Source organism: Aulonocara sp. 'chitande type north' Nkhata Bay, linkage group LG8, assembly GCF_057382095.1.
Source record: "Aulonocara sp. 'chitande type north' Nkhata Bay isolate Kocher_YH1m ecotype deep benthic linkage group LG8, A_spYH_male_GT1.1, whole genome shotgun sequence".
NCBI lineage: Eukaryota > Metazoa > Chordata > Actinopteri > Cichliformes > Cichlidae > Aulonocara > Aulonocara sp. 'chitande type north' Nkhata Bay.
The window spans coordinates 2,675,940-2,697,899 of NC_141351.1; the positions used below are offsets into that span (position 1 = coordinate 2,675,940).

Sequence of the window (21,960 nt, forward strand, 5' to 3'; positions counted from 1 at the left end):
GTCCTCATTATGAGAAATAGACTGCAAAGATCCTGTGCCTCTCTGTGTCTGTGCTGCAGGCACCAGTTTTGCTGGGAAAAAGTACACAGCCTCTCTGATTGGTGGATTCAAATTCAGCAGCTCACAGGCTGCTTGACTGAAAACTTGCTTCTCTCTCCGTGTGTGTGTGTGTGTGTGTGTGTGTGTGTGTGTGTGTGTGTGACAGAGAGAGAGAGAAAGCCTTTTAATGGGATGATCTCATTGTAAGATTCATATTCAATATATTTAGACTGGTTGACTGAATTTGATCTTGTGTGTGTGTCTCTCTGTGCATGTGTGTTTCCTTATGTGTACATATTTGTGATTGTGTGGCTATTATATTTTTTTTTGCTGATTTTTTTCATTTAACAAGTATATTTGACGGACCCTCAGCATGTTCAGCATTTTTTAGCTGTCCATTTTGCTTTTCCATTTTGTCTGTTTAAGTTATTACTATTGTGCTAAATCATACTATTTCTGCTATTTTATAAGATTTGTGCTTAATATAGTATTTCTGCTTTTTATAGGATTTCTGCTTAATATAGTATTTCTGCTAAATGTAGTATTTATGCTTAATCATACTATTTCTATACATTTCTTCTCTTCTGAACAAAACGGTGTAAGAATTAAGAATGACTGTTCAAGCCCTTACGGTTAGGAAATTATGGTCATTTGTTTGAGGGGAATCCTTACTGGATAAGGTTTATATATATATATATATAAATATATTGTCTTTAAAACATCTTTGCAGACTGTCCTGGACTGGTTGTCTTTTTTGTTTGTTTTTTTTTAGGTCTGGTGAACTCTATCACCAGCTATTTGGTGTTGGTGTTCAGGAGAAGAGCCTTCTAATAATATTTATTTAACTTATAGAATTAAAGTTCTGCTAGTTTTTTTCTGTAGCAAATAGATATTGTATAAAATATTTAAAATTACCTACATTTTTTATGTTTACAATGCCCATTGTGTGTAATACTGGAATTTCCTACGACCCGTGAACGCCTCATCTTTTACCTGACTGCCGGACATCCGCCTTTCTGAACACTTCGTTGAGTCCGCTCTGGGTGAGTGCTGCGCCTCTGCTTCTCCTCTCCTCTCCTAAATGTCTATACTCTGTTTGCGCGATTTAACAAGTTCTTGTTAGTGATTTATAAAGCCAGCCGAGGTATAACTCATGTTAAAGTAACACAATGGTTGCTTTTTAGTGAAAAGTTGTCATTTTTGTATGTAAAAGCAGTGTTTGATGAGCTAAAGCTAACAACCCAATGCTAACGACTAGCCTTCTTATGAGCCCAGTGTGAAATGAAGATTTGACGGTAAACCACGGTTATTGTGTTGTTTTATTAATTACATTTGGTGTGTTCGTGTTTCTCAGTCTGTTAAATAAGGTGCAGTTAGTTCTCTTCACAAATCAGTTGGTTAAAACAGCCTCATTCTTTATGCTGTAAAGTTTTAAACAAACCGCCATCTTAGATTCAGTGTCAGCTGTCGGCAAGATCAAAGGAGCCATTTTACCGCCTCTGACCGAACACGGGAGAAAAAGAGTCACGTGTGTGCAGGTCTTGTGGATTAATTAAGAGAAAGGAGGGGGGGAGAAACTGGGGATTAAACATAGGCTATGTCCCCACATACACGGGTATTTTTGAAAACTGGGACTTTACGTTTTCGTTTTAAAAAACAATCCCGTCCACACGTAAATGCAGAAATGAAGGAAAACTCTGCTAGGAACATACCAAAGCAACAGGTGGCGATATATTCCTAACCGTGTAGAAATGTTGGCCAATCAGAAAAGTCTAGAAGCCTCGGTGGGAAATAGCAAACAAAGATGGGGCATAAAAGCAGAACCGAGTCATATGTGTCGGGGGACAGTAACTGTGTGTGTATATGTAAGCATTTAAACACTGCAGAGAGAACAATTAACAGTAACCGTATTGTAGAAATGCATTTCACTGAAACAATAACGTGGCGCACAGTGTGACGTCAAAAAAGGCGCTGCGTTTTCTCAGTTTCCCTGTCCACACATAAATGCAAAAACAAAGTTTTCAAAAATATCCTGGCAAGCGTTTTTAGTTTTTCAGTGACCGAAAACGCCGTTTAAGTGTGGACGAAAGGTGCAAACGGATAGAAAAATCTCCATTTTCAAAAGTACCTGTGTACATGTGGACATAGCCCAAGAATAATAAGAACTCCTAATTTGTAGACTTTAATTTTTAAGAACTGTTTAACAAGGCTTGTTTGTGCCAACCTAAATCTGCAGCACAGTTTAAATTCTGACTTTGTGGAAAATTAATGAAATAAACAACAGCCCACCTTCACATAAATAAAATATGGCAGTATATTATTATTAGTATGGTACATAGATATTTATTTAAAAACTACAGCATATTTAATGATACTATGTGCAGTTGATAATATTTTAGGAAGTAGAATTTGAATGCAGACCACCTCAAATATTAAAGCCTTAAAAATATACATCGTGCAGTTTTTCATGTATGAGTGTTTTGCAATCTTAAATGAGAGGTAGACCAAAGAAAACAGAGGAGAGTTGTTGTTTGTATTCCAGCTGTAGTAAACAAAGAAGTTTAGTGAATCTTTTTGACAACAGAGAGTGATGCAGTATTGATGCTGATTTGAGTTTTCTGATCCTGTATTTTTGCTCTTTGTCTTTTGTTACACAGAGTGAACTAGAAGCTTGGTTTTGCCTTTGCTGGTAAGTAAACAGTGATTGTAACTGAAGCAATATGAAATTGGGATTGTGTAACATGTTTAGCAATTTATATACCATAGTTTGGCTTTCTGTGATATCTTGCCATTTGCTCATGGGCAAAAACACATTTAGGATTTATAAGCAGTAAAGCCCCCCCAATAGATCTCTGAGTGTCCCTAAAAATGTCCCTGAAGTTTAATAGGCCATTTATGTCTAATTTTAATTTTAAAGGCTTATCAAAGCATTTCTGTAGTAATTATTGTTTTTATTACACATGTTAAGGCCATTTGAGACTCTGCAATTAAATGTTGCCCTCTTTAGACTAAAGTGAGTTCATTTTGTCTGAGGTAAAGTGCTGGGAAAAGTCTTTTTTTTTCCTTGCAGATTTATTTTGTTCATGCTTTTTTGTCACATGTTTCAAATCATCTAACAGGGATGATATGAATAAATACAAAAAAGCATTTTAAAGTGATGATTTCACGTATGAAGCAGAGAAAACCAAACCAAAGCTATCTGTTCTAATGTGAGAACATGCTGGTCTCTAATACCCAGCTGTGGAAGCCCTGATACGAAGAACTACCATCAAGCATTTATAGTATCAAGTATTATTTGTGATTGTTGCATGCTTTGAAACTGTGATGTTATCATTTGATCAAGTGTGCAGTGCGAGCAAATCCTTGCTTGTGGTATCTGATGTGTTATGTAATAGCACCAAAGTATTAGAGCTTTACGTTAATGAGGAATTTCTGTGGCTTATTGCAGATTGATAAAACGACACATCACCTTAATAAAGACAGAAATCTTTAATAAGGTGCAGAAAGAGAAGATGGGGTGTTTATAGTAAAGCTGTTGTAAACAAAGAATTTAACAGATTTTTTTTTTCACTACAGATTGTGATGCAGTATTGACTCTGATGCTGATTTTAGTTGTCTGATTCTGTATTTTTGTTCTTTTGTTACAGAGTGAAACAGAACTTTGGTTTTGCGTTTGCTGGTAAGTAAGCAGCAATTGTAACTGCAGTAATATGACATTGTCACTGTGTAACATGTTTAGCAACTTACCTAACGTAGTTTGGTTTTTGTGACATTACCATTTATTGATGGGCAAAATCAAATGGTCAGAATTTATACCTTGTAGCAGCAAAGGCCCCACACATGACCTCTGACTGTCCCTGAAGTTTAACAGGCCATTTGTGTCTGATTTTTATGTTTGAACACAAACAACTGTTTTTATACAGTTGTTTGTGTTCTCCGTTTGTTTGTGGATTTACGTAGCAGAGCACCACAGTTGTTGATTTATATCTTCACTCATATTCTGCTTATGTATTACATTAAAGTCAGACCACTATAGAAGTATTTTTGCCTGAGTGAACAGAAGTGGTAGGTTAAACATTTAAGCAATAATAAAAAACTCAGAGGACCAGAGTTGTGAGTAGGCAATGTTGTGTATGTTAAAGCCTGTGTGTAATTTATATACAATAAGTTTAAATCAGTTTCTTAATAATTTGCTTGATACAATGTGTTTAAAATTTTATATAAAAGGGAAATATTGAAAAATACAAAAAGATTCCTGCCAACAGGTACAATGGAAGGACTCTTTATTATAATTTTTGTAATTGCAAAAATGGTGTGCCACTGTTGTTACTATAACATGTCAGAATTTACATGTATTTTAGGATTTACATATTCAGATCAGAACTAAAACCTAATGAGGTTTTCCGTTGATTCTAACAGTTGTGGTTTTTTCACACTTTATTAAGCACTGACTTGTGATAGAAAATGATGGAGCTAAAAAGCCATAATCTGTACCAACAAATATTGGTGCCTCTTTTTTGCACTTCTGTAGTATGCATGCCTTTATTACACATGTTATCACCATGTGAGACTCTGTAACTGAAGTTTGTCCTCTTTAGACTACAGTGAGTTCATAAAGGCTTGAAGAAATTGAGGATTTTACTAGTTATTTCATGTCACAGTAAATTGGATTGTGTGCGAAGAGGTTCAACAGTGTAAGTCATTAAACAGTGATCTGATGTGTTGTTTCCTTTCTCTAGGATACTGATCTGATCGTCGCAAGTCTGGTAAGTAAAGGTTTTGTCTGCGGTACAGTGCTGAGAAAGGTCTTTCTTCCTTGCAGATTTATTTTGTTTATGCTTTTTTCACATGTTTCAAATCATCTAACAAGGATGACCTGGATAAATACAAAAAGCAGTTTTAAAGTGATGATTTCATTTTTGAACCAGAACAACCTGGTCTAATGTAAAAACATGTTGGTCTCTAATACCCAGCTGTGGATGCCCTGATAGCAACAATTACCATCAAGCATTTACAGTAACTGGTAATGACTGGTTTACATCACTGGTTGATTTTGGTCCACTATAATTTCAGAATTGTCATAATTAGATCCAAACAGGACAGGCAAAAAAAGAAAAGAAAAAAGTCTTAATTAAGGCCCAATATAGGGTTTTCAAGTCATACCACGTATCTTAATTTCATTAAAGTCCAGACTGATTAGTTTACACCATGTGTTTTGTTTCATTCATTCAATTGGACTTGCTTGTGTGCTTCAGATCCTAAGTGTGATTAAACTTAAGCCCAGGACCTGATGAGTTGATGTAGGTCCTGAAGTAGTAAAGGAACTCTGGGACATCACAGTAACAGCACCATGTTTGACTTTAATGCTGGTGTTTTTCTCTCACTATAGATGATTCAGTTTAGTGCAGTTAGTCAGCACAGCTCTTGGTTATCATCGAGATATTATTAGGCAACTTGTTTTTGCATGTTCAGCTACAACATCTGGGAGGGTTTCTGTTTTCTGAGGTCTCCAGATCCTTAGTAGTCTCTTTGTAAACCTTTACAGAACTATATGTGTTTGTTTCACATTAGAGCAGCTCACAACTAGCAGTTTAGGGACAATTAAATATTCACATAGGACAGGGGTCTCAAACTCCACTCTTCAAGTGCTGGTGTCCTGAAGCTTTTCCACGTGTCCCTGTTACAAAACACCTGAATAACATTTGTAGGTCATTAGTGAGAGTATAGAATTTGACTGTGTGCTGAAGTGGCATCCCCTAAGACTACTCAAATGTAAGTAATTTAAGTGTTTGGAAAAATGTACTTCTAAAAGTACTTTCATTGCATCATGTTCATTCACTCATGAGCTGCTATAACATGAATCAAATTCCTGAATTACCACCTCAGCATGCAGTCAGGTTCTGTAGAGTTTTGCTAATGACCTACTAATGTTATTCAGGTGTGTTGCAACAGGGACACATAGAAAAGTTTCTGGACACCAGGCCTTAAGGACCAGAGTTTGAGACCACTGGTGGTAGGGCATTGTGGATTTCAAAAGCTTCTTCCCTTAAATCACTGCCTAAAAACTGCTTTTTGTAATTTGTCATAATGACTTGCAAAGTATAGGTGGGATGAAAACATAAACATAAGACATTTTATAGTGGCCTGATATTTTTATCAAGGCTGTTTTTTGAAAATAATCCTGGCCTAATTTACAAAAGATGAACTGTCTGAAAGTCATGTTTGTTTGTTTAAGAAATGTGGGAATGTCCAGCAAAGATCTTACATGCAACAGCTCAGATACAACACTCACTTCTGTTCTTTTTATCATGAAATGATCTACAAAGAAATGATCATCATACTAAATTTTGCTAATTAGGCCTTTATATCAGCTATGATAAGTTTATTATAGATTTAGTGTAGTGCTTATTGCTGTGCATCAAACATGCCCCAAATGTGACTGAAATATGTAGAAACTGCTGTGTAGAAACTAGCTGTCTCCAAATTTCTCATTTTGCCAAAATTCATACAGAGTGACCTGAAACTGTGCTGTAACCTCAGTGTGTTGGTTTTGTTGGACCATTTAATATTTACAGTAAGTTACTGTAGCAGCACGTCTTAGTTTGAGTTTATAGACTTAGTTTATTGTTTTAATAGAACGTAAAAATGTCCTTATAACAGTTCCACCATCATTTGTTAAACATTGTCATTCTGTTCAGTCCAATAATTTACTGTAGAAGTCTTTAGTATTTAAAGCCCTACATGTATTGTATTTTTGAGATTATAAGGCATAATGTCAATAAACAAGCCTGTTTTTAAGGCAGATTAAGCCAAACAAACAGTCAGATAAGTCAAACTTTATTCAAGTCATTCACAAACAACTCTCAACACTGTTCAGTTGTAACACATAAAATACAGAACAATACACTCACTTTTTCAGTTCATTCCTCATCCACAAATCCATCAAACTCTTCATGGGTTGATCAGTTTGAAATCTGCTTCTTAAGCATGTCTCTTAGCACGTGCCAGGTCCTTGTACACACACACCATAATGTTATGTTGAAGCACCGTACGAATTACTCTGCGAGGGTCCTGACTATGGTAGCCATAATGCTCTGACAATACATCAAGCAGCGCAGCTTTGTAGCTTACGAAGTCTTACTAAAATATTTGACAGAATTTTGAGCGCTGTGTACCACAGAAATCCCGTTTGAGGTCAGTAAGCATAACCAGAATCGATACGCTAGGCACATTGTATGTTTTTGAGATAATGACAGGATTTTAGGTGTGCCATATAGTCTGAAGAATAGGGTAAATCCAAGCATGTTGGAAATATGACTAATTCCATGCCTTTTGTGTCTTACAGGTGACCTGCTGCAGAAGATCCTCTCTCTCTCTCTATCATTATAAGCAATTCTGTCTATCCTATCACTCTCCCAACTCTATCTAATTTGAAAGCCATTCTATCTTGTATCCCTCTATCCCTACTGCTCTATCTAATTTGAAAGCCATTCTATCTTGTATCCCTCTATCCCTACTGCTCTATCTAATTTGAAAGCCATTCTATCTTGTATCCCTCTATCCCTACTGCTCTATCTAATTTGAAAGCCATTCTATCTTGTATCCCTCTATCCCTACTGCTCTATCTAATTTGAAAGCCATTCTATCTTGTATCCCTCTATCCCTACCGCTCTATCTAATTTGAAAGCCATTCCATCTTGTATCCCTCTATCTCTACTGCTCTATCTAATTTGAGAATCCAAGTTTTGAGAATCCTTTCAGAATCCAATTTTCAGAAATCCAAGTTACCAGAACTTGATCTATCTGTTACAGAATTCTGAGAGATCTCTGCTCTCACTGCTCTTTCTTTCCTGTCATTAAGCTCTCTCACATTCAGTCATTTTGCTTTAAATTACAAGTTGAATATACAGTAGTAGAATTACAGTACAGTAGAACTTATAGTAGAAACTACTTACACAGCCCTACATTTGTCATTTTAATTTCGCATTAGACTTTAGTTTGGACTGCTAGTTTGGCTTACTTTGATCAATTGTATAAAATATCACCTTTTTATAAGTTTATTTGTAATAAGATAATCTGGTTATTTTGTAATACATACATTCAGATAAATAATAAATCAGATCCAGTCTGTTAGTCTGTTTCATTGGCTATAACATTTGACTGCAAGTTTATAGTATTATTATTTAAGGACTAACCCATTTTGTCACTCAGTGTAAGTATTCAGTCAGTATTGTCATCGAGAAGTGCCTGAGGACCCAGACTTCCTGTTTCCTGACTGCTGCAGAACATCCAGCTGAAGAAACCCCGTTTCTAAAAGAGGTACAATAAAACGGACCAAATTGTTTCCAGAGAACTTTGAATTTCCTTTATTTTGAGTTTGGAGTACAAATCAGCTTTTTAACATCTATTCATATATTCATAAAAACATTTTATAGTATAATAGTACATTTCTAAGATTTAACAGTAACTTGAGGAGTTATAAGTTTTTCTGTGTTTCAAGGTTCAGTTTTGTTTATATTTGTGTATAGCCACATATAAGCTCCAGATTGTACTTCAGCAAAATGCCAAGAAAAAGTCAAAGGTCGCAGTCCTTGAAGCTTAGATGGCAAAAGCAGAAAGAACAGGTGAATGTTTCTCAGAGCAGTGAGCAGGTAAAGGTGTGTGTTTCAGCTTTTCCCAGCACAGAAGTGCAGAGCAGTGTTCAGACAGCCACAGTGTCTTATGCAGATGTGGTAAAGAGAAGTGTTCCCTCAGTGTCTGTCCCAGAGCCTGAAGTTATGCAGGTAATCCAGACTAAACCCCAGCTAACTGTACAAACACAGCATGATGGAGAGACAGCCACAGTGTCTTATGCAGATGTGGTAAAAAGAAGTGTTCCCTCAGTGTCTGTCCCAGAGCCTGAAGTTATGCAGGTAATCCAGACTGAACCCCAGCTAACTGTACAAACACAGCATGATGGACAAGCTCCAGTACAGTCTCATGTACAGGTTACAAACAGTGAAAGTCCACGAGTGAGTAGCGTCTGTGCTTCCCGAAGCCAGGCTTCTCCTAGGTATGGAAAGTACCGGAATCAGCAATGCATGGCTAACAGCTTGGTTTTCCTGTCATTCTTACACGAGGATGAATTTATTACCAGAGCAGATCTAAACCGTGTGTTGGACAAAGGCCATGCCGTCTATTCAGATGCCAGACTGAGGTTTGTGAACAGTGTGTTTCTAGCCTGCGATGAACTTCCTTCAGTTGTTACCAGCCGCAGACACGAGTATCAAGTCGACATGTCTCAGTTTGCTCATTACGGCACATTTGATGGTACAGATCACTTTCCGAGCCTTGAACAGGGACTACAGCGTTTGGCTTCAGAGTTTCGCTATGCTTTGCTAGTCATGGGAGGAACAGTCATCGCTGTTAGCAGGCTGACTTCAGGTGAATATGCATATTTTGACCCTCACCCACGTAAGTCTACTGGTATGCCATTGTCGCTAAGTGTAAGTGGTGGAACTGCAGTTATGTTGAAGTTCACACGTCTTAATGACATGATTGACAGGATCAAACGTTTGTACAGAATGTTTAGCATCGCACCAAGCTGCACTTATGAGCTACAGCCCATCGAGTTTCACAGTGAAAACGCTGCTGACCAAAGAGATGCTGATGAAAACAGACAAACAGCTACAACTGTTCCAGCACCAGCTTTAAATGAACCTGAATTTGAAACTCCAAAGTCCACTGAGCAGACACCGAACACTGTGGCCGACACTTTAGCTACTGAAGTGATGTCATCCAGAGTGGATTATTCAAATGAGCCAGCTGCTGAGCTGAACAATCGTCCTTCTGATTATTTCGAAATAGAAACCTCTGCATCTTCTGTAAGAGACACTCAGGTAACATCAGATTCTGTTCCTCAGAATGATTCAAACAGTGCCTCCAGTTCAACTAAGATAACACAGGAACTCTCAGATAAACTGCTGAAATATAGTAAACATGAAAGGCAAAAAATGAGGAGAAGATTATTGACCCAACAAAAGCTACCACAGAGAAAGGAAAATCAGAAGACGAAAGAAAGGCAGATGTACAGGTTTGATGAAAGCTTCAAGACAAAGAAAAAAAACTCAACTAAGAAGTGTAATGATCCTGATCACAGACAGAAAAAGAGCATGTACAAAAATGAACTGTATAAATTAAATGCTACCTATAAGGAGAAACAGAGAGAACATTTTAGAAAGATGTATAGAGAAAGTGCTAAAATTAGAGAGAGAAAAAGAGAATGTGTCATAAGGACATATAAAGACAATCCCCTATTCAGAGAAAAGCAGAAGGAACGTGTAACAAGAACATATAGAGAGTCTCCCATATTCAGAGATAAGCAGAAAGAGCGTATAAGAAGAATATACAGAACTTGTGCTGTATTCAGAGAGAAACATAAAGCTTACATGAGGTCATATGTATATAACCTATATAAAAAAAGCGAAGATTTTAAACAGAAAAAACGATCTTATATGACAAAGCGGTATGGAGAAGAAAAACAATTTCAGCAACAACACAAGGGCAATATGAGAGAACGAATGAGAGTAAAATATTGGAACAGTTTTTCTTTCAGACAGATGCATAATATCAGATGTGCAATGAACATAAAACGGAAATATCGCCAGATGCATCGACCAGCTGAGAGTTTACAGTGTCATCCAGAGAACACTTTAATGAATGAGGCCATATCTCGTTTCAGATCAAACATTAAGTCAGCACCATCTTATGTTTGTACTGTTTGTCTAAAAGCTTCTTTTCCTAATCAGGTGAAAATCTGCAAAAGAGAAAATTACTCAAAACACCAGACTGTAGCTCATCAGTGCCTAACTGGTAAATTTGTTCATGTGTGTGATGAAGCATGTCATGATCACTGCAGCTTTCCTGTTGAGAGAAAAAAAGAGTATATCTGTCACACATGTCACAGTTCCCTCAAAAGTGGATGCATGCCCAGGCTTGCTGCTGTTAATGGTTTAGAACTGCAGGATATTCCAGATGAACTTTGTGATCTCAACATTCTGGAGAGACATCTGATTGCCAAATGCATACCATTTGCTAAGATTATTCCTCTTCCAAAGGGGAGACAGAGACTCATACGTGGTAATGTGGTGTGTGTACCATCTGAGGTCCAACAAACAGTTGACTCTTTACCGAGGATCAGAAGCCAATCACAGATCATGAGGATAAAGCTGAAAAGACGACTGTGCTACAAAGGCCATCAGCTGTTCCAGACTGTCACCTGGTCTAAACTCATTCAAGCTCTGCGTAAACTGAAACAAATTCATCCACAGTACACAGATATTATTATCAGAGATGATGCATTGCTTTGTGATCCAACGTTACCTGATGATGACAGCAGTGATGAAGCCAGCATGGCAAGTGATGATTATAATGAAGCAGATTTAATGGAAATTGACAACTATGAAAAAGATGCCCTTTTGTGTGAAAGTGAGTCTCAAAGTGACCAAGATATTAATATGCAATCCTGTGATGAACAACCAGAGGAACAAAATCCAGATGAACCAGAAAGTGATTTGAACAATGGAGGTTTTGCTCTAGAAAGTTGTCTGCAGCCTGTAGACATTTCAGAAGAGATTCTCTGTTTCACTGATAACACATATTGTGTGGCTCCTGCAGAAAGAAACAATCCTGTTAGCTTCTTCAGAACTCCTCATTTGGAAGCCATGGCATTTCCTGTGCAGTTTCCTACTGGTCAGAATACACTGGATGAAAAGAGACGTCTTAAACTCACACCAAGTGCTTACTTCAAGTCAAGGCTTTTCAACATTGATGCAAGATTTGCTAAAGACACAAATTACCTGTTTTTCTCACAGTTTGTCACTGAAATACACTTGGCTAATTCCAGCATGACAATACAGCTAAGGAAAGGTAAAACTATGACCAAAGATGGACGCAAAATCACATCAGGAATGTTACAAAGTAAGACAGAAGTAGAGAAGCTGGTAAGAAATAAAGATGCAATCAGATTTATGCAGCCACTCAGAGGAACTCCAGCTTACTGGCAGAAAACTACCAGAGATCTATTCAGCATGGTTCGCCAAATAGGAACACCTCAGTTCTTTGTCACTTTCTCTGCTGCTGAGATGAGATGGCCTGAAGTGATTCAAGCAATAAAGAGACAGCAAGGTGAAGAGGTTGATTTTGAAGCCCTGGACTGGTCAGAAAAGTGTGAAATTCTAAGATCAAATCCAGTAACCACCATGCGAATGTTTGATAAACGTGTTGAGGCTTTGTTCAGAGATTTGCTTTTTTCTCCTGCACAGCCCCTTGGTGAGATCATTGATTACTTTTACAGAGTTGAGTTCCAGCACAGAGGTAGTCCACATATACACATGTTGCTGTGGATTCGAGAAAAGGTAGAAGCAGATGTGGATGACGACCAAACTGTCTGTGACTTTGTTGACAGATACATCTCAGCTCAACTCCCTGATCCAGAAAAACAACCTGAACTGCACAAAAAAGTCACTGAGCTACAAAAGCACAGCAAAAACCACACAAAGACATGCTTTAAGAGTGTGAACTCTGGTTGTAGATTTGGGTTTCCCAAACCACCAGCCACAAGAACAATGATTGTGAGACAGGATGAGGATTCAGACACTGAAGCTGCAAAAGCCAAACTCAGACCTTTGTTGAACCTACTGAAGGAACCTGAAGCTGCTTCCCTCACCATAGAGCAGATTCTGTCACGATGCAACTTGACAATGAATGAGTATGAACAATGCCTCCAAGACATAAACAAGAAAACAGCTCTGATTCTGAAACGTGACCCAAATGAGTGTTGGATCAACAATTACAACCCAGACCTGCTTGAAGCCTGGAACTCTAATTTAGATGTCTCATTCATTTTGAATGCCTATTCATGTATAGAATACCTCTGTAAATATATAACAAAGAAAGAATCTGGCCTCTCTGAATACCTGAAGACAGTTATTGACAACTCTGATAAGAACACCGTCAATGAGTGTGATGAAATGAGAGCTGTGATGCAGGCTTACTCAAAAAAGAGAGAAATCAGCGCACAGGAGTGTGTGACTCGAGTCTGTGGCCTAAAAATGAAAAAATGTTCCCGCAGTGTTGTATTTGTACCAACGGATGATAACCCAGTAAAAATGAGTCGGCCCATGAGCTTCCTGGAAAGCACAACACACGACAGTTGTAATATTTGGATGACAAGTTTGAGTGATAAATACAAATGCAGACCTGAGACCCCAGAATATGAGGAAATGTCGCTGGCTGATTTTGCTGCCTTGTGCAGGTTGGTGAGTGGTCCAAATGAAGGAAAAGATGTGCTTCCTCTTCTAAACCAGCTTGGATTTGTACAAAGGCGAAAGAATGATAAACCAGCTATAATCAGATATTACCACTGTTCACAGGAAAAAGATCCTGAGCAATATTATGGTCGACTGTTGAGACTTTACCTTCCACACAGATCAGAGCAGGAACTGAAACCACAAGGGTTCCAAACCTATCAGTCCTTCTACAACTCAGGTTTTGTACGACTTCCATGTTCAGACCACAGTGAGTCTGTGAAAAGGGTTGTGAAAAGAAATAAAGACAAGTATGAGAAGAACTCTGAGGATATTGAGAGTGCACTGGAAGAGTTTGAACAAAATAGGGATGTTGTGATTGATGAATGGTGTAATCTTGCTCCTGAATCTGAAGTTGTGAGGCTGCAATGTGATGAGAATCTTCCTGAGAGACATTCTGATGATGAGAACGAACAGGAGAATGTCCCCGACTACAGTCGTCAGTCTGATGCTGTAACAGAGATCAGAGCCATCAGAGAACAACCTGCAGTAGATCCAGCCGTGGTACGTGTAATGTATCAGAATCTGAACCAGAAGCAGGCCTGCGTGTTCTATGCCATAAGAGACTGGTGTATTCAGCGAGTTTGTGGTTTGAACCCAGATCCATTTTTCTTCTATATCAACGGTGGTGCAGGAACTGGAAAGTCACATCTGATTAAGTGTATTCATTCTGAAGCATCAAAGATCCTGAGCAGACTGCCTGCTAATGCAGAAGAAGCTGACATATCAAATCCAACTGTTTTACTGACTTCATTTACCGGTACAGCAGCTTTTTCTATCAATGGCTCTACATTACATTCTCTACTGAAACTACCCAGGAGTCTGAAACCACCCATTCAAGGACTTGGTAACCAACTGGATGAAGTCAGATCTGAGCTGATGAATGCTGAAATTATTGTTATTGATGAGATTTCAATGGTTTCAAAACCCCTTTTTGCTTATGTGGATGCAAGACTGAAACAAATCAAAGGCACTCAGAGACCTTTTGGTGGAATGTCAGTTTTAGCTGTTGGAGATTTTTACCAGCTGCCACCAGTGCGACAGTCTAAACCTCTCTGTGTTTACGATCCAGAACAGATTGACCTATGGCAGGAACATTTTCAGATGATCACTCTAACCGAGATCATGCGTCAGAAAGATGATGTGGCCTTTGCAGAGATGCTGAACAGGATTAGAGTCAAAGAAAAGACAGATGAGCTTTCTCAGTGCGACAGAGATTTGTTGTCACAGGCTGTGACTGCACCAGAAGAATGTCCAACTGAGGTCTTACACATTTATGCCACCAACAAGAATGTGGAATCCCACAACACAGATACCCTGAAGAAGCTTCATTCAAACATCATAATCATCAATGCAGACGATTTCCAGAAGGATAAATGTACAGGCAGAATGGAACGAAGAGACAAACCATTTACAGGTGGGAGAAATGATTTACCTGACACTCTGAATGTTGCTGAAGGAGCTCGAGTCATGCTGACCAGAAACTTGGACACACTAAACGGTTTAGTCAACGGTGCTTTTGGTATACTGGTAAAGGTGGTGAGATCTGAAAATGATGGACACATAATTAAACTGGGGCTCAGGATGGACAACCGGCAGCCTATGAGACACAACCGCAGTGCTAATGCAGCTTCTGATGATCTGGTTTACATTGAGAGAGCAGAGGAGAGTCTGAAGTTTAAAGGAGCAGTACGCAGACAGTTTCCTGTAAAGCTAGCATTCGCTTGCACAATTCACAAAACTCAGGGTCTTACAACACAGACAGCTGTAGTTTCAATGAAGAACATTTTTGAACCAGGTATGGCTTACGTTGCTCTCAGCAGGGTGACATCTCTCAGTGGACTCTATTTGCAGGACTTGGATGAGAAAAAGATTTATGCCAATCCCGAGGTAACTGCAGCGCTCCAAACCATGAGACAAGCCAGTGTTGAGGAAATGATGCCTCTTCTTCAGGTCAGAGAAACAGCCAGCAGACTTGACACTCTTACACTGATCCATCACAATACGGAGGGTTTGCCATCTCACATCAGTGACATCAAGAGTCATCATGAAATGTGTTTAGCAGATGTTTTGTGTCTCACTGAGTCTCACCTTCAAGGCTCCTTTGTTGCAGACAGTCTTCATTTGGATGGCTACACCATGTTCAAACGCAACAGACATGTGTCCTACACAAACTTTCCTCACATGGCCAGCAGAAGTGGTGGGGGAGTTGTTGTGTATTTGAGGAATCATTTTCAGGTTCAGGTAAAACAGTATCTGCATAATGTCACTGATCTTGAGTTTTTAGTGTTGAAGGTTCAGGCTCCATTCCCTGCACTCATTGCTGTTGTGTACAGACCCCCTGACTACAGTTTGACACCATTCATGCAAAACCTGGTAAGTCTTTTAGATTCACTTGAAATAATGGACTGTCACCCAATAATTGTGTGTGGAGATTTTAATGAGAACCAGTTGCAGAGTGGAAGAAAACAGATTCTGGAGCAGTTTCAGTCGAGAGGGTATTCACAGCTGATCACTTCTGGCACTACAGACAAGAACACCCTGCTTGACCTCATTTTTATTTCTCAGCCACAGAAATGTCTATATTCAGGTGTTCTGAGATCATATTACAGTTACCACAACCCTGTGTTTTGTGTCCTGTCCTCGAGCCAATCATGAAGTCGTCTGGTGAGTTTTGAAACAATTACAGATCATGTTTGTTACAGAGTTTACTGATTGTAGAGCATGAAAAATATTTTTCATTGAAAAAATTGTCTTCCCTACTCTGTCTGTAAGAAGACCCTTTCTTATTGCAATGTTATTAATCATTTCACCAAATCATTGCTGAACTTCATGCAGAGCAGAGAACATCTGCTATCATGCACCTCTGATCTGAAATGTGCTGCAACATTTATTAAACCAACATCATTTCTTTTATTCTCATGTTTTAAATGACTAAATCTTTTTACTGTGACGTATGTAGCTCAACAAACGAGATCTTCCCCTCCAAGGGCTTGAAAATATGAAATAGTAAATAAATAAATCCCACATAAATGCAGGTATTTATTATGGGTCACATGAATAAATACAGACAATTATATTTTCTTGATTATAGTAGCTTTTGTAGAATCAAAAGTTTTTGTGATGAATGAGTTTTTGCTTATCATGTTTTACAGGTAAAAAATGTCAAAAGTTATAAACTATCTTTAGGCTACCAGAGATGTCTATAATGATACATTATGTAGAGAAAAACATTAGTACAGCTTACAGAATATGTATAAAAACTGATTTAGAAGTAAATGGATAGTTTTCTGAAAGTTCCCGACTACAGTTTAACACCACCCACCCAGATCAGCCCCCAAGTGTCTATGTAATGCTGGTATGGTGTGTGAGTTTGACTTGGCCTTTATCCGGGTGGGTTTGGGTTTGGGTGGATAAAGGCCAAGTCAGAATTCTCTGAGCAGCTGGAAAAAGCTGCTAATAAACAAAGACATCAAAAAGTGTGGGCTTTAGGTGTAGCCCCCGCTTTCTGATGCACTAATTAGACTTAGTAACCGACACCCCATACCAGCATTATATAGACACTTGGGGGCTGAGCTGGGTGGGTGGTGTTATAAGCACGTGTTTTGTTAGATATATTTTTTCAGACACCATCTTCATGAACTGCTGAGCCAAACCTGATCCATCAGTGCTGGACTGCACAGATAACTACATGCCACAAGGAGACTGCTGTGTTATGAAGTGCCATACCAGTGTGTCTTCAATGGAGAAGATGACACACCCATCACCTGACCTCCTGCCTGATCTGGAGACCATCATCATGCTGCCACACTACACACCTCTGAGACCATCAATGATGACTCATACTGAGGAAACTGTATTTCCTGTCAGAGATGCTCAGTGATCCTCAGAGCAGAGAGCGGTATGATTCTTTATCTTTGATAAAAAAAAATGTCAGTGTTTTTAATTCAATTAATTAATTTAAATCCTGTTTATTGCATAAATAATTCCACACTCAAATGATTATACTTGTTGACACTTTTTGAGTTTTAATTCACATTATGGATTACAAATCTATGCTTTTTCTACTCTGTCTCTCTGTGCAGGTATTGCTGTCTTCTGAGTTCTTCAGTGTTCCAACTGAGACATTCAAACCTCACTGCAGAGCTCATGTCTTTCCTCACCATCATGTGAGTGTGAGATTGCTCTGGATTCTGGTTATATGGCCTGCAGCACCTATAAGGTATTTCAATATTGTTCATTGTATAACTTATTTGTAGTTTTTAGGCCTTAACACAACTAAAATGTTCCTTTTTCTGTATTTTTTAGAATAAGCTCGTCCAGTGTGCCTGCATTCCAGCTTCACAGAAAAGAACATCAGACACCAGCGAGGGAGGATAAGAAAGACAGACACAACAACATTGTCATCCCCTATGTAGCCGGTGTATCAGAAAAACTCAGGAGAGTTTTCTCCAAATACGACATCCCAGTGTACTTCAGACCCAGTAACACACTCAGACAGAAACTGGTTCACCTGAAAGACAAAACTCCTAAACACAAACTTAACAATGTGGTGTACGCTGTACAGTGCAGCGAGGAATGCCCAGACTTCTACATCGGAGAGACCAAACAGCCACTTCACAAGCACATGGCACAACATAGAAGAGCCACCTCCACGGGACAAGACTCAGCAGTTCATCTGCATCTAAAGGACAAAGGTCAGTCTTTGAGGATGCCAATGTTCACATTTTGGACAGATGGAGGAGTGAAAGAAGCCATTTACGTCCACTGTGAGCGACCATCTTTAAACAGAGGCGGTGGTTTACGACACCAACTGTCTGCCATCTATAATCCAGTTTTGAGTTCCCTCCCCAGACACCGTAACGTCCACTCACATCCTGGGAGTGGGCGTGGGTGATTTCCTGACCTCGGGAAATCACATGATAGGGTGGGGCCAGGTTTCACAATGAGCTCACCCGAAACCCTGGCTGATTGGGACCCACACCCACTTTCACACCTTGGCTCATGTGATTAGGTAGAGGATCATCAGGGGGTTCTTTGTCCCTCTTTGGGGGGAAACTCCCACTGGGTTTAAATCTGGGACTCTCCACCATTGACCCTTAGAACTGAAGAAGCTTCTCGGATGAGAGGTGAAACGTCTTCAAGGAACTCAAAGAAGTCCAGACGCTTTTCTTTCCAAGCTCCTTAGACTTCACTTGTGTTAATTACATTTTATTTGTTGTTGTTTTCTTTTAGATTTATATGCAGTGATTGGATGTGGTGGAGCTTTGTTAACCGTGTGGAAAACATCTGTTTGTGATGATATTTACAATGAGGCTTTAAGGTGACAGTTTCCATGTAATTTCAATCCTCTTACTAAGCAAAAACATGTTTGCAATTAACATATTTTTTCAGTTTTGTCTTTTGGATTTATGGTTAACATTCCTCTGTGACAGCAAATACTAAACTGGTCCAAGTAACCAGCATATCATTGGTCAAAGGCAAAAAGGACCACATGTCACACTAGCAATGAATTTTTGACTGTGTTTGTGTTAGTATAGAGTAGGTCTAACAGTGGTTTTCCACATCTGCTCTAATATATATAGATAATGGGTCAGACATATAAAGTCATTTTGAAAAGTTCATAAAGGTCATTTATATGTGTTCCTCTTTATCATTTTATATCAGGTCACACAGCTGACTTGAGTTTTGATCAGAGTAGAACCATAACATTCATGCTAATGGTTCTACTGTTTACAGTTACTTTATGATGGATTTCACCCTGGTCACAGCACTATGTGAAAAGCTGTTAGAGGTAAAGTTAAGCCAATTAATACATCATCATAAGTCACTCTCTAACGCAGGGCAGTGATTATTATTCACTGTAATTTATTCCACAACAATGTTCTTTATTTGATTCTTTAAATATGCACATCGATTGTTTAGCTCTGTGACTCTCCACACCTGAAATATATCACAATGTGGACTTCATTTTGACAGTATTTTGTCCATATTTATCATCGAATCATCTTGTGCACTTATTAACTAAATGTTGTTTGTTTGTTTTTTTTGTTTGTTTGTTTGGGGGTTTTTTGTTGCCATTTTTACCTTTCACCAACTGTGTAAATTCTGCAATTTTACCTTGGTTTTGTTTCACATCAGTTTATCTGCTGGCTGGTATTCCTGTCTTCCTTCTCTCACCCCAACCGGTCGCAGCAGATGGCCGCCCCTCCCTGAGCCTGGTTCTGCTGGAGGTTTCTTCCTGTTAAAAGGGAGTTTTTCCTTCCCACTGTCGCCAAAGTGCTTGCTCATAGGGGGTCATATGTCATATGATTGTTGGGTTTTTCTCTGTATCTATGAAGCGCCTTAAGGCGACTTTTGTTGTGATTTGTTGCTATATAAATTGAATTGAATTGGTTTTCTTTCTTTTCTAATGTTTCTGGTCATTTTTCACAGTTAAACAAGTAACTTTGAGGTTACGTCATCGTTTTCAGCTGTTATCTGTATACATTTTTTTCCTAATAATTACATTTCTGCAAAATTATAGCAGTTCTGGTAAGTTGTAATATTTCTGCCAAGTTATTAATTTTTTAATAAATTATTACATTTCTGCTAAGTTGTAGCTTCTGGTAAACTACAACATTTCTGCTGAATTGTTATGTTTCTTCTAAGTTATTGCATTTCTGCTAAGTTATTACATTTTTGCTAACTTGATGTTCTTCTGCAAAGTTATTAAAATTTCAACAACTTTTTAAACACTGACTTTGATTTCTTCAGCTTCTTCAGCTATTTTCAACTATTTTCAGCAGACAGCTTCAGCTTTACAGTTTCCTCTAAGTGATTGCAGTTCTGCTAAGTTATTCCATTTTAGCAAAGTTCCTTTGCTTCTGCAAAGTTTTTACAATTTCTGCAACTTTTCAGCTTTTTCAGCTACTTTTTGCATACAGCTTCAGCTTTAAGCATCCACACTGCATTTTCGCAGGAAATGCAAATTTTTCTAGTTATTATTATTATTATTCTAGTTGCTTCCGTACACTTTTCGCCGTTAAACTACTTCCACAATTTTCAGCCGATTTTCACCGTTCAAATTTTAAACTATTCAGCTATTTTTGCTAATTCCTGCTACGATTTTTGCTATTTTTAACTATTATACTTTTTAAAATATTAAGCTTTTTTCCTTTAATTTGTCCCATTGAAATGAATGGGAAACTTCAGCAATTCTGCTAAAATTTGCTTGTTTTTGAAACTTAACTACTTCCTCATATTTTCACCTAGAACAACCATTCAAATTTTAAAATGTTCACAAATTATTGGGCTATTCAGGTATGATTCAGCTTTTTCAAATCTTTTACTGTTTTACTTTTATGCCTCTTAAAGTTTTGAGTTGCAAAATTGTGATTTTTCACAAAATACATGTGTTGTTATGGTTGCTATGCTCTTGGCTTCCAGTGTGCCACTGAAGGTTTTGCAATTTTCACTTCATGTCCGAACAACTTCCTGCTACTTGCTCAATTTTCACTCAACTTCCACAAATTATACATCAAAACGTAGGTATTTTTGCTGGCTTTCAGAAAATGTCACCATCATTGTTGTGGGATTTATAGAATTTTTGCAAATCTCCTCAGACTAACACAAGGTCAGAAAACTCTCCATATAAAGTGAATGGAGAGCTTGTTCAAAATCACCGCTGGATTTCTGTAATGAGAGGCATATTCGAATCGTCATATCTCCTTAACGAAGCAAAGTTAAGACATGAGGCTTGTCCCCGAATATCTTCAGACACCCCTGACGCTCACAATTCAAGAATTTCTTTCTCACCTATTACCGTTCTGAAATGAGTTGGACTTGTTTGAGGGTAGGAAATTCGTCCTTCGCTCAGATTTCTTCAGATTTCAAACTGTGGAAATGAACCACTTTTTTCTCTCGTCATAACTTTTTGTTGGATTTCCACAGAGACCTGAAAATTTCCATGATTGTTCACCAAAGCCTGCTGTCTCTTACGGTGAAAGAATGATATCGATACTCCAAATAGATTTCGAGTTAGAAAGCGTTGTTTGAGGGCAAGTCAAGGCAGTTTTTGCTTCGCTCTACTCAGTTATGGTGCATTAGAAGTCAAATATCTTTAATAATTCATATTTTAATGATAAATTGTAAACACTGGAAGATTCCCCCATCTCTTCTGAACAAAACGGTGTAAGAATGACCGCTCTAGCCCCTACGGTTTGGAAATTATGGTCATTTGTTTGAGGGGAGTCCTCACTATGAGAAATAGGCTGCAATAATCCTGTGCCTCTCTGTGCTGCGTGTGTAAAAAGAGGCACATGTTTTGGCGGGAAAAAGTACACAGGCTCTCTGATTGGTGGATTCAAATTCAGCAGCTCCCAGGCTGACCTAGAAACTTACTTCTCTCTCCCTGTGCATTTTTTTGCTGATTTTTTCATTTAACAAGTATATTTGAGGGACCCTCAGCATGTTCAGCATTTTTTCAGCTGTCCATTTTGCTTTTCCAATTTTTCTGTTTAACTTATTACTATTGTGCTAAATAATACTATTTCTGCTATTTTATAAGATTTGTGCCTAATATAGTATTTCTGCT

General features: G+C 38.3%; 1 protein-coding gene and 1 long non-coding RNA gene across 2 annotated transcripts; both read left to right on the forward strand.

Annotated features, from left to right (window-relative positions):
- The first annotated feature begins 1,042 nt into the window (after window positions 1–1,042).
- Window positions 1,043–8,172, forward strand: LOC147322842 (uncharacterized). The gene is made up of 5 exons (XR_015130684.1): window positions 1,043–1,082; window positions 2,697–2,728; window positions 3,687–3,718; window positions 4,779–4,805; window positions 7,385–8,172. It is a non-coding gene; the product is annotated as an uncharacterized LOC147322842 (long non-coding RNA).
- A 2,266-nt stretch (window positions 8,173–10,438) lies between these two features.
- Window positions 10,439–20,120, forward strand: LOC147322843 (uncharacterized). The gene is made up of 3 exons (XM_086302803.1): window positions 10,439–17,286; window positions 17,471–17,607; window positions 17,694–20,120. The coding sequence occupies exon 1, from the start codon at window positions 10,467–10,469 to the stop codon at window positions 16,041–16,043; it is 5,577 nt and encodes a 1,858-aa protein (XP_086158929.1). The 5' UTR covers window positions 10,439–10,466; the 3' UTR covers window positions 16,044–17,286; window positions 17,471–17,607; window positions 17,694–20,120.
- The last annotated feature ends 1,840 nt before the right edge of the window (window positions 20,121–21,960 follow it).